The following is a 12,153-nucleotide window of genomic DNA, read 5'->3' on the forward strand; positions in this document are numbered from 1 at the left end:
AAGAGCGGTTGTCATTCTGGATCAGGAAGCATTGGCAAAGTGGCCGAGGCCGAGGTTGCAGACACTAAAAACCACCTAGCACAGTTCTGGCGGATTCATATTTATCGTCATGGTGTTTTGTACCGCGCGCTTATCATCGCAATACGAGTGTTACAAGTGACGACATACACTGCCTCGCTTCATTTTTCGCGATCTGATATCGAGATCCGACATGTCATGACAGAAATACGAGCTGGGGGCGTTGTTACAGTACTGGATTGACGAGCACAGCACGGTCGAGCTTTTCCGGGGGGATGCGTGATCGATCAGATCACGTTGCATTCTCACTGACCTCTTCCTGCTCGTAGCGGAGACGTGGTTGTTGATGATCGACCGACGTGGATTCCAGACGGATAATGAGATCGACATTGCGATGTGGAGGGTGTTTCCGTAGTTGATCATGGGCATGCTGGTGGATGGCAGGACATGGGTGCTGTGGGAAGATGGTGAGACATTAAGGGTTCAGCGGTTAGAAGGGGAGTCTGATGATGGCAAAATGTCGATATCAATGTTCAATATTTTTTTGTTGATGGTTGAGTTGAAGTTTTGTAAAGAACAAGTAAGAAATGTCGTTGCTTTGAAGCGAGTTGTTGACCCAGGCTGCTGGTGCTCCCCAGGTCCAGGACCAGGACTGGTCGGTCAGAGGGTTGCATTACAGAAGACGACCTGGACATTCGGACCCTGACAGACAGTGCAGCGATAACAGTGTAGAGCAACACAGTGTATCGTTCGTTGAGAAACCCCAATTATGTGTCGCGTTGCGAGAGTAAAGGGGGCTGCAAGAACGGTTTCATAACCATCTATACATGTAGAGTAATTTACTACCACAACAACTGGCACCGAATAATTGCGAAACTCTTCCGAGAAAAAACAGAAGCAAATATTTAAGACTGAAACCTTTACTTGAATTCGATTCTCTGTAGGAGAAGTCAGTGCGGGATACCTGTCAACTAGCGAACGTTTTTATTTATTTCTTTTCCATGCTATAAACTGTTATTTCCATTCTGACTCGGCACGCTGTTAGAAACTAACTGGAACCAGTCAATTCGTGTCTGCAGGAGCTGCAGGACTGATTTTTGCAGTTGAACCACTGTTCTATCGTGATTCGGTTTCTTGTTTTTTTCAGCCGGTGGCAACATAGAGGGGCGAGGGGCCAGCTATCACTCCATCTCTAGATAGTATTTCCAAGATTTTGTTAGTAGAAAAATATCACTAGATCATGAATTTCAGTGATTTTTTGAAACATGATTCATGACAAGTGTTAGATAACGGCTCTCTCCCTGAGCATTGAATCAGTATCATACCTATGTCAATGCCAGTGTTGACGCTGTTGGAATAGATCTACACTACTACGACCATCAACAAGAATTCGTGGTTATTTTTATGGTGGCGTAACTAGACGCTAGAAGTTCCTAAAATGGTGAGGGAAAAAAAAAAGGTTGGCTTGTTTCGTCTTGTCTTTTGTTTTGACTGCGGGAGTAGGTTGCGCGTCAAAGTCAAACGTTAGACGCGGTTCGAAGAGGTGCTAGCCTACCTAAGCCAGGCGTTGAAAAACACGAAGGGGGAAGTTGAGCCGTTGAAGGGTCAAAAGGTTAATTGTTAGTGTCGAAATTATGAAGCCGCCCGTTGCGTCTTGTTGCGAAAAAAACAAAAACAAAGAAACTTTTGTTATGTCGCTGATAGACAGGCTTGTTGAACAAACGGTGTTCAATGTCACCCAATTCAACACCAGGAACACTACAGAAAAGGGCAGTGTTCGTACAGTGAGTGTTTCACTGTGATCGAGAAACATCAGCTCTCGATGTGGGATCGGGAGATGGACCACCTGAGATCTCATATATTATCGGGTCCATCTTTTCCATGACGGGAGAAGAGAGCTGGACTCTGGGCTAGTTGAAGCTTTTCGCAGTGGATAAGAAAAAGGTGGAATAAATATGGAGAAGATACGGTTATTATTAACTTATTAGCCGAACGATGACTTTACCTTTCGCTCTCGTATCGAATCTGCTGTCTCCATCTCCTTGGGGCATGCCAATGGCCATGTCGTGTCGCCATAATTGCTGTAGCATTGCGGTGTAAGATGATGGGCTGTTGCTGTGCAGTTGCCAGGAAAACTTAAATGTCATGCATTCTTATTTACCTGTGCTTGCCTGCCCGTTCGTTGCATTCGGTTCGTACCAGAGTCAATGTCATCCATGTCTTGCCTGATCTTGTATTATTCCTGTCAAGTTAAATTATAGAGTAAGCTGCACTGTATTCGCGAACCTAGAATCGCCCAGGCGTTCGTCCAGTCCGAGTTTTTCTTTGGCTCTTTGGCCGCGTAGTCGTCGAGCCCGATTGGGAGACGTGAAACAAAGGGGGCATTTCGGACCTGTCAATGGCTGTCTGTGGCTGCCAGGGGCGGCGCCTCCCCCTGGCCCGGCGTTGTAAAACGTCGTTTTAGAGGTCTGCCATTGGAGGATATGGCTCAATTGGGAGGGTCCGGGTGCCCCTGAAAGGCCGGCACCTACATATGTACAGTAAAGGCAGATGAAAGTGAAGGGGAAAATGGAAGAAAGTCCGGTCAAGGGAAAGAAAATTCAAGGAGCCCGCAGCGTGTCTGGGGACCCTGTCGCGGATCCTTTCAGCTGGTAGGGCTCTTGCTCCAGTACAGTACGGGAGAGGCCACCAAAAAGGCCCAATGAGCATTAATGTAGCTGTGCGACTTGGCTACAAAGAGGAAAAAGGTAGAGAAAAACCTGAAAGTGTGGCTCACTCGCCTGTGGATAACAATTGCCCCCTTCCTCAGGGACTTTGACCTCTGACCCGCTAGGTTGTGGCCGATGGAAGCACTGGAGACTACCCAAGACTTTTTTTATTATTATTTAGTAGTTGGACATGAACCCACGAGCGCCCCTTTCGCGAGCCAGACCATTACGGGACTGTCGGTTTGTGAGTCCCGGCTTGGTATTCCCAGGATGTGCTTGGATAGCAAGGCGGAACAAACCTCAAATAGAAACAGACCTAACTGACTGTAGTAATTAATCACTCTCACTGTAGAAATCCAACTGCCCTGCCCACAGGCCTGAGCACAGTGCCCCTTCACACTCACACTCACATGAGCTTGAGCACAGGTACTCCGTACCTACCCAAGCAGCACTGACAGGGAAGGAGCAGGGAACCTCCACCCAATCCATGATCCCAGAAATCTCGTTCGTTGATGGACGATTGATTGACTTCAACTCTGCTGTAGCTCTTCTTTCTCGCATCTCAACTTTCTTTTCCCTCTTCATTCTCCACAACAAGACGCTCGTTCCAGTTTCCCTATAACCACCCCGGGCCTCCCCTCTAGCCTCTTCCCAAATCCTGTCCTTTTAGATCGCTTCCCATTCCCATCTTTTTGTTTCCTAGGTCTCGTCTCTCTCGTTCCTCAGTTTTGTCTATCCTACCTAGATAGATATAGCACCAACCACACAACCAACCTGTTCTGTTCTTGTCCGTTCTTCGCTGGAGAAAGACGGCAGATCAGTTCCAACCTTCGTTTTTTCTGTCAAAGAAAGCATTCTAGGAAAAGAGAATTGTATGACCATCGGATTGTTGTAGCGCTTTGTCTGCATTTGTTTCCTTGAATCCACTACATACATCATCGGCATTCATCATTGCCCCCCAACCTGCCTCTCGGCATCATCTAGCTCGAGCCAGTCTCCAGCAGATAGATAATTATCCCTTTTCCTATTTTACCCCCTGCAGGACCTCACAAGACTCTTCAAGAGACGATCATTGCGACTAAGGATTTGATATCCTACCGCCGTCTCACTCCCTGCCTAGCACTCCCAGATTTTCATATCCTAAAACGACTATCGGTTTCATCATCCGCTTGACTTGACCCGACGAGTCAATCACATCCAGCACCTTCGGAATATTCGACTCTCATCCTCGAATATCTCCGCGCCTTCGACTCCCTGGTAGGAGTTCGATATATAATTGAGTCCGAGAATGGTCAACCGCCACGTCTCGCTCTCCCCTCGCAACTCGCGCCACTCCCACTCAGGCTTTGTCCCTCTTGGTGGAAGCAACAGCAACAACGCGAACGATATGGAAGGTATCCAGCTCACCACGGTCAAGAGCAATGTCTCTACCCGTAGCGGACTTCGAAGAGCCGATATGGGATCGCCCATGAGCCCCGACGACAGCTCCTCTCCCACCGAAAAAGAGAACCTCAATTCATCCCATGGACATCGCGGACGTCGACGAAGAATGGGCGAGGGCCTCGCCCGTACTGGTACCGGAGGAGATGATGCCTCATTGAACGCAATGGGCAGACTCTACAACAAGATCATTAACTTTTCTGTTGTCACTCGATATCTTGTATACGTCGTTCCCGTTGGTCTTCTCCTGGCCATTCCTCTGATTGTCATGTCTGCTATTGGCAAGAAGGACGCCCTCCCTATCGGCAAATTCAATAATGATGGAGACCGAGCCGGCGATGACGGCCCTCCTCTCTTCAAGATCTTCCTTTGGGTTCTCATCATGTGGTTGTCTTGCTGGGCTGCCAAGGTAGTTGCATGGTTCTTGCCATCCATCTTCATGTTCTTTACTGGAGTCGTCAGCAAGGGCACTCGCAAGTATGCAACTGTTCTTGGAAACCTCATTCTCCCATTCTCCTTCTTCTTCTGGGCCCTGGCTTCGTACGTCACCTTCAAGAACTTGTGGCAAGATGAGGATAGAAGCAAGACTTATGTCCCTTGGGTCCGTACCATGGGTCGTGTCTTGGGAGCTCTCTTCGTCTCTTCCGCCGTCTTCCTTGGTGAAAAGGCAATTGTGCAGCTCATTGGTATTTCGTACCACCAGCGTTCATTCGCCAATCGTATCAAGGAGTCCAAGCGAGAGGTTCATCTCCTCGGTCTTCTCTTCGATGCCTCTCGCACTCTCTTCCCTCTGCACTGCCAAGAATTCTCCGATGAAGACGCCATCATCAACGATAGCATTGAGGTGATGCTTCGTGGTAAGAAGGGTCACAAGCGAAATGGCTCTGCCACTCCCATGAAGCTCATCGGAGAAGTTGGCAAGGTTGGAGACAAGGTCGCTTCCGTCTTCGGTAATCTCGCCTCTGAGATCGCTGGTAAGCAAGTCTTCAACCCCAACTCGGCCCATTCCATCGTTATCGAAGCTCTTGAGAAGAACAAGTCATCTGAGGCCATGGGTCGCCGTATCTGGATGTCCTATGTTGTCGAGGGTCACGAGTCACTCACTCTGGACGATTTCCAGGAAGTTCTTGGACCCGCTTACAAGGATGAGGCTGAGGAGGCATTCTTCATGATCGATGGCGACGATAACGGTGACATCAGTCTCGACGAGATGGTTAGAAAAACGGTTGAGATCGGTACCGAGCGAAAGGCCATCGCTGAAGGCATGAAGGATATTGGTCAAGCTCTTCAGGCTTTCGATAAGATCCTTCTTGTCGTTGTCCTACTGGTTGTCATCTTTGTTTTCCGTAAGTACGAAACCGACCTGTCTCTGTGTCTTAACTAACGTGTTTCCAGTTGCCTTCTTCCAGAGCAGTTTCATTGCAACCCTTACCACTGCCGGAACCACCCTTCTCTCACTCTCCTTCATCTTCGCGGTTACTGCCCAGGAGTTCCTCGGTTCTTGTATCTTCCTGTTCGTCAAGCACCCTTACGATGTCGGTGACCGTGTCGATATCACCAGCACTAGGATGGTTGTCAACAAGATCTCTCTCTTGTACTCTGTCTTCCACCGCCTTGACACCATGCAGACCGTCCAGATCCCCAACATTCAACTCAACAACATGTGGATTGAGAACATCTCTCGTAGCAGATCCATGCACGAGACCGTCGAAGTCAACGTTTCATTTGATACATCTTTCGAGGATATTGAGCTGCTCCGCCTTGAGATGGAGAAGTTCGTCCGTCTGCCCGAGAATGCCCGTGACTTCCAGCCCGATCTTAGCATCAGCGTCGGTGGTGTTGGTAACCTCGACAAACTTCTGCTCTATGTTACTATCGCTCACAAGTCCAACTGGCACAACGACTCCGTCCGTTCCAGCCGTCGCTCCAAGTTCATGTGTGCCCTGGCTCTGGCCCTGAAGAAGGTTCCTCTTATTGCTCCTGGTGGTGGTGGTGAGACTCTTGGCGGACCCACCAACCCTACATACTCAGTCTCTGTCACCGACGAATTTGCCAAGAAGAGCCGTGATGATGCCGCCAAGGCCACCGATGAAGCTCGCCTGGTGCCAACTTCAAAGCAGGAGAACACTGCTGAGGCGGAGGCAGCAGCTGCTGAAGGCTTTAACTCACGCCCTCCCGCTGCTGGCCTTGGTGTCTGGGACAATAGCGATAACCGCACACTGGATGGCCACGACGACATGCACCGTGGTAGAGATATTGAGACCTTGCGTACGGATCTCAAGCGTGAGAGCACTCGCGGTCGCCGCAAGGCTGGTGAAGCTGTTCCTTCACTGTCACTCGAGACAGCTCCTCGGGCTAGCATCCAATTGACGCAAGCAAGTCCTCGCAGCGCCAACCATGGCCCCTTCGATGAGGAGGCCGAGACTGGTATGGGCTCAACACCCTACCACTCCAACCTCGCTCCTGGATCCTCACAGCAGGGCTCTCAAGGTTACCAACCCTATGCCAGTAGCAGCAACCAATACAACACCGCCCATCCTATGCAACGACCCGGCCAGGGACCATCTGGACCACCTCCTCAAGGACCACCTCCCGCTCCCCAGCGCTAGTGGACCTGGAACTGATTCAGAAGAAGCGTGACGGCTGAACATGGTGTATTGATAGTAGTAATATTGAGGACGTCATTTGGGTCGGGATTGGATTTTTCTATGTTGGCATTCGGTGTACTTGAGAGACTAGGACAGTCATCTCGTTTTTTACTACTAAGATTGGTTTATTCACATAAAAATTGGGCAGGTGTACCGGTTTATGAAGGTTATTCAAGGACTGCAAATCAGCAGCTCTCATTTTCACGAAGTAAAGAATCTAGATTATTATTACACCTTACACATATATCTGTTAAACAATGTTTCATTCTTTTGTCGTGATACGTATTGATTGAGCTTTTACTTAACAATCGTGCTCTGGTGCTGGGACATCGCCGTCCTTGGCTCCTAGGTCAGTCTTGAGGACACGACCAAAGAGCTCTAGCAGAACCTCGAAGCAGACCTTGGTAATGGCAGGATCGTAACGACCCTTGCTGAGTTCATCACGGATGAAGGCATGCTGAGCCCAGGCGAACTCGTAGAAGCTAGTGACAACACCTGCTTCACGGAGCTTGGCACGGATGAGATCACGTCCAGCGTCAGGGACGTGGGTGTCCTTCACTCCAAAGATCATGGCAACCTCGCCCTTGAACTTGTGGAAAAGGTCCAGAGTGTGGTTGCTGTTGGCAGGGGCGGTAGAGGAAGTGTTGGGGGCATCGAAGGGGCCCAGAGTGCGAGAGTGAATATCAGTAGCGAAGTAACCGACACAAGCAGAAATGCGAGGATCAAGCTGGGACATATTCAGCATGAGTTATGGAACGATGTTGAGAAAGAATACTTACAGCAGCACGGACGGCAAGATGACCACCGAGGCACATGCCTGTGGAACCAATGCGTCCTGTGCAAGTGGGAAGTGAGAGGAGATAGTCGACAGTGGCATACGAATCAGCGTCGTAAGACTCGAGGGTCTATATATGATTAGCATGAGCTGAAATGATGAATGCAGCGTATAAGATGAACTCACCTTTTCGATCTTGTATTTGTTGCCACGATCAGTGTCCTCGGCGTCGTACTTGAGAGCCTCGGGACCTGTGAAGTCGTGGTATGATGAAGGAGCGGCAACGATGTAGCCCTGGCCAGCGATCTGGCGGGCAAAGCGAGCCACAGGACCGGTGACTGAAGGTATAAGCCAGGGTCTTGTATAGTGAAGAAGTAGACTGAATACTAACCTTGGTAAATCTCACTGAAGAGACTCACGCCTGGGAATCGTCTGGATAGTTGATCAGTGGAGGATGGATTAGGTAGATTTCATAAGACTCACGCATTGGGGTATCCAGGAATTGTAGGGTGAAAGACAAAGATGCCTAATCACGTATAAGTCTTTGATGTTATAAGTTGATGAGATGAAGGAAAGACGCACGCATAGTGCCATCCTTGCCATTGGCAGTGATAGGGACATCGACGTGAGTCTCTTTGAGCAACATTTTGGCAGTTCTATTTCCAGGTTTAAGATTATGAGAAAGTTAAGAATTTGAATGTGAGTTGTATTGTCGTTGATGAATTTGTATCAACAAAACCTCATATCATAATCAAACCAGTTCCCCTCGATGCGTAGACTACCCCTCGGCGGGGTGTTGCATCCATCCATCCATCCTTCAAGCTAAAGGCTTGTGATTGGCTGAGAGATGTATGATTCAAGCTTCATCAGCTTATCCGCTGTGGTACCGGTCCGATCCCGCTAAGAACCCGCTGTTGGGTATCAAAACAAAGCCAGCAGATTGATTAGAGAAGACACGAAGCACATGCTTTATTCAGACAAGAGTTTGTAGAGTGCAGTAGTTGATGACATGTGATATAAAGGGCAGCTGCTTCAACGGTGGCTACCTATGTTAGGTAGGTAGTGTGACCGCCTTTTAACGACAACAACTATCTACCCGTTGGATGCAGAACATGTGGCAGGGATGGATCTCGAGACTCCATGTAATTAAATAAATGCCCTGACTTAGGACCTGACCTGCATACAAAAAGGAGTTGATAGGTGTAGGAGGAGGCTGGTTCGGTTCAAGGTGGAACCTCTGCTAACAAAATGTCTAGCTGGAGGGTAGAGTAGGTACGTACCCCCCCCCCGGCCTCAATTGGACTGGCACTGGATCTTTCGTCACAAGGATCTGGCCCATCAGGTCTCGTCTCCATGGTCTTGTCCAGGTGGTCACAACTTTTGGTCTTCCGACTGCCTTTATTCGCCCCAACAACTCTCGATCCTGTTTTGGTTTATCTCTTCTCCAAAACTCGATTGTGGTTCATTCTTTCTTTCTCCTCTACTCCAAATTATATCGTCACATTAACATAACCTTGCCCAGTTAGCGAGGGTTGCCACCCGTAACTTTTTCCACGGATGCACCTCCCAGAGCTCGAATAAAACCAATAACTATACCTACACTTACACTTTTCGATATATACCACAATCGCATATCATGAACGGCCATTTCTCTGCCGTCGGCGAGGCGCCGGGGGCTGGAAGCTATGAGCATGGCGTCCAGGTTATCGACGAGGACAAGGAGTTCAAGTACGTCTAGAACAAAGCTCTCCTTTCTCCGCCATTTTGTCCATCATGATGCCTTCTAACACGTCACAGCACTCACATCAGCGAGTATCTCCAAAAAACCAATGTTGCCGACTCGGGTTTCAACTACCACCTCATTTCCGTCTTTGGCTCCCAGTCCACCGGAAAGTCCACCCTGCTCAACAACCTCTTTGGTACCGAGTTCTCCGTCATGTCGGAAACGGAGCGTCGGCAAACCACAAAGGGTATCTGGATGTCCAAGAACAAGCGGGAGACAAGCGCAGGCACCCCGATGTCGGAGAACATCCTCGTCATGGACGTTGAGGGTACAGATGGTCGAGAGCGCGGTGAGGACCAGGACTTTGAGCGCAAAAGTGCCCTGTTTGCGCTGGCTACCAGCGAGGTTCTGATCGTCAATATCTGGGAGCACCAGGTTGGTCTGTATCAGGGTGCCAACATGGGTCTCCTCAAGACCGTTTTCGAAGTCAACCTGCAGATCTTCCTCAAGGACAAGCAGTAAGCCAGACCATCCACAGTAGCCCACGTATGCGCGATTACTAACAATGTTCTAGATCAACCCCCAGATCTCTACTCTTCTTCGTCATTCGAGATCACCTCGGCACCACTCCCCTTGGTAACCTACGAACGACCCTTATTCAGGACTTGACCAAGATTTGGTCGTCCCTCTCCAAGCCTCAGGGGCTTGAAGGCTCGCGCATCGAGGACTACTTCGATTTTGGCTTCGCTGCCCTGCCCCACAAGATCCTGCAGGCTGATAAGTTCACCGAGGAGGTTCAGAAGCTTGGTGCTCGATTCACAGCTGGTCACAGACACGGCAAGGCTGGTCTGCACGGTGACCAAGAGCTCGAGGGCGGCCTTTTCCTCTCTGAGTACCACCGACGCATTCCCGCCGATGGTTTCTCCGTATATGCCGAAGGTATCTGGGACCAGATCGTGAACAACAAGGATCTGGATCTGCCCACCCAGCAGGAGCTTCTGGCCCAATTCCGTTGTGACGAGATTGCACGGGAAGTCCAAATCGACTTTGATGTGATTATTGCCCCACTTGAGGAGAAGCAGAGCGAAGCATCCAAGTTGGGAATTCCAACTGTTCTGCCTGACCTTGGTTTGGCTGGAAACGACGCTCGTCAGAAGTGTATCAAGGCTTTCGAGGTGCAAGCTAGCCGCTACCACAAGGGTGTCTACACTCGCAAGCGACACGAGCTTGAGGGCAAGATCGATACCCGTCTCAAATCTCTCTACCAGAGCCAGTTGGCTGCTGCCCACAAGGCTGGCGTTGCTGCTTTCGGTGACGCTGTTGCCAACAAGGTCAAGGCTGGACAAAAGGCTGGTGGCCAATATGAATTCGCTGAGATTGTTGCCAATGAGAAGCGAAAGACATTGGACATTTTTGGTGTCGAGGCTCAGAGTCTGCTTATCGAAGGCGTCACCTGGACCAACTTCGAGTCACAGTTAAGGCTTTTTGAGAAGGAGCTCGATGAAGAGAGCGCCAAGCTGCGAAAGGAGGAGATGCGACGACTTGCGACCCGTGTTGAGCGTTGGGTCAGGTCTCGACTTGGCGATGCCATTGGCCTCGAGTTCAACAAGCTGGGCAGCGGCCGAGGCGGTTCCGGTGCCCCCGAGAACGGCGAGAAGCCTGAGACTGAGAAGGATCTCTGGGACAGAGTCTGGAAGGTCTTTACCGGTATCGTCAAGGAGGCTGAGGTTCGATTTGCCGAGCGTGCCAAGAGCTTCGATGCCACTAGTGAGGAAGTTGAGATTGGTTCATGGCGATTGCGCCGAAAGAGCTGGAATGCTCTCCGGGAGAAGATCGAGGAAGAGGTTATGGAGGGCAACATCCTCTTGAAACTTCGTGAGAACTTTGAAGACAAGTTCCGATATGATGAGGCTGGCGTGCCAAGAATATGGCGCCCTACTGATGATATCGAGGGAATTTATACCAAGGCGAGAGAGTCTACTCTCACCCTTGTCCCTCTTCTTTCGAGGTTCCGGCTTTCAGAGACATATGGCCCTCCCGACCTGCCAGGCTTTGTTGGAGCCCAGCCTAGCGGCGTTGAGGCCAGCGACGAGGAAGACCTAGCACCAATTGGTGGCATCGATGAGGAAGACGGAAAGAGTCTTGAGGAGGAGATGACAGTGCTCAGCGAGGGCAAGCGCCAGGATCTTGTTGTGCGATTCAAGAAGACAGCTGACGGAGTATACGTCGAAGCTAAGCGTGGAGCCATTGGCGGAGTTGCCCAGATTCCGTGGTACTTCTATGGCCTGCTCCTTGCTCTTGGCTGGAATGAGATTTTGACAGGTACGTTTGAATTGGATAAGGATATATTTTTTTGCTTTTGCTAACAAACCCTTCTCTAGTTCTGCGAAACCCCTTCCTATGCCTCCTTATTCTGGTTATGGCCGGAGGTACATACTTGGCATACACACTTAACCTGCTTGGTCCCATGCTTTCAATGAGCAATGCTGCCATGACACAGGGTGTTGAGATTGCCAAGCAGCAGCTCCGCGATTTTATTGCCAACTCTGACACCGCAAGGCAGGCGGTTGGCATGCCTGCGCGCCAGGACAGCGACAACATTAGTATGGATACATTGGACAGCCGAGGGAAGAAGGCCAACTCGACTGCTGAGAAGGACGACATTGATGACATTTGATGTTAAAAGTATATGTAAGAGTTTGTGAGTAGTGGCTCCATATTGAGCCAGATATGAATAGCAAATAGGATATAATATCTATAAAAAGTTCCAATAACAAAAGTCCCATTGACATCAATGCCGTGATGTACATATCCTCGACACCAAATTTGTTTGCTGTAGAT

General features: G+C 49.7%; 3 protein-coding genes across 3 annotated transcripts; 2 read left to right on the forward strand and 1 right to left on the reverse strand.

The window, feature by feature from the left end:
- Nucleotides 1–4,014: 4,014 nt before the first annotated feature.
- On the forward strand, nucleotides 4,015–7,050 carry FGSG_00831 (uncharacterized protein; the record flags this gene model as incomplete). Its single annotated transcript, XM_011318245.1, has 2 exons — nucleotides 4,015–5,512; nucleotides 5,562–7,050. The coding sequence occupies 2 exons, from the start codon at nucleotides 4,015–4,017 to the stop codon at nucleotides 6,773–6,775; spliced, it is 2,712 nt and encodes a 903-aa protein (XP_011316547.1). The 3' UTR covers nucleotides 6,776–7,050.
- A 65-nt stretch (nucleotides 7,051–7,115) lies between these two features.
- Nucleotides 7,116–8,250, reverse strand: FGSG_00832 (uncharacterized protein; the record flags this gene model as incomplete). Its single annotated transcript, XM_011318246.1, has 6 exons — nucleotides 8,172–8,250; nucleotides 8,073–8,115; nucleotides 7,981–8,021; nucleotides 7,776–7,927; nucleotides 7,594–7,719; nucleotides 7,116–7,541 (listed from the first exon to the last, which is right to left on the reverse strand). Exons 1-6 carry the CDS (start codon nucleotides 8,233–8,235, stop codon nucleotides 7,116–7,118), a joined length of 852 nt encoding a protein of 283 aa, XP_011316548.1. The 5' UTR covers nucleotides 8,236–8,250.
- An 838-nt stretch (nucleotides 8,251–9,088) lies between these two features.
- Nucleotides 9,089–12,130, forward strand: FGSG_00833 (SEY1 protein). The gene is made up of 4 exons (XM_011318247.1): nucleotides 9,089–9,317; nucleotides 9,387–9,830; nucleotides 9,887–11,634; nucleotides 11,694–12,130. The coding sequence occupies exons 1-4, from the start codon at nucleotides 9,226–9,228 to the stop codon at nucleotides 11,987–11,989; spliced, it is 2,580 nt and encodes an 859-aa protein (XP_011316549.1). The 5' UTR covers nucleotides 9,089–9,225; the 3' UTR covers nucleotides 11,990–12,130.
- The last annotated feature ends 23 nt before the right edge of the window (nucleotides 12,131–12,153 follow it).

This window comes from Fusarium graminearum, chromosome 1, assembly GCF_000240135.3.
Source record: "Fusarium graminearum PH-1 chromosome 1, whole genome shotgun sequence".
In the NCBI taxonomy this organism is placed as follows: Eukaryota; Fungi; Ascomycota; class Sordariomycetes; order Hypocreales; family Nectriaceae; genus Fusarium; species Fusarium graminearum.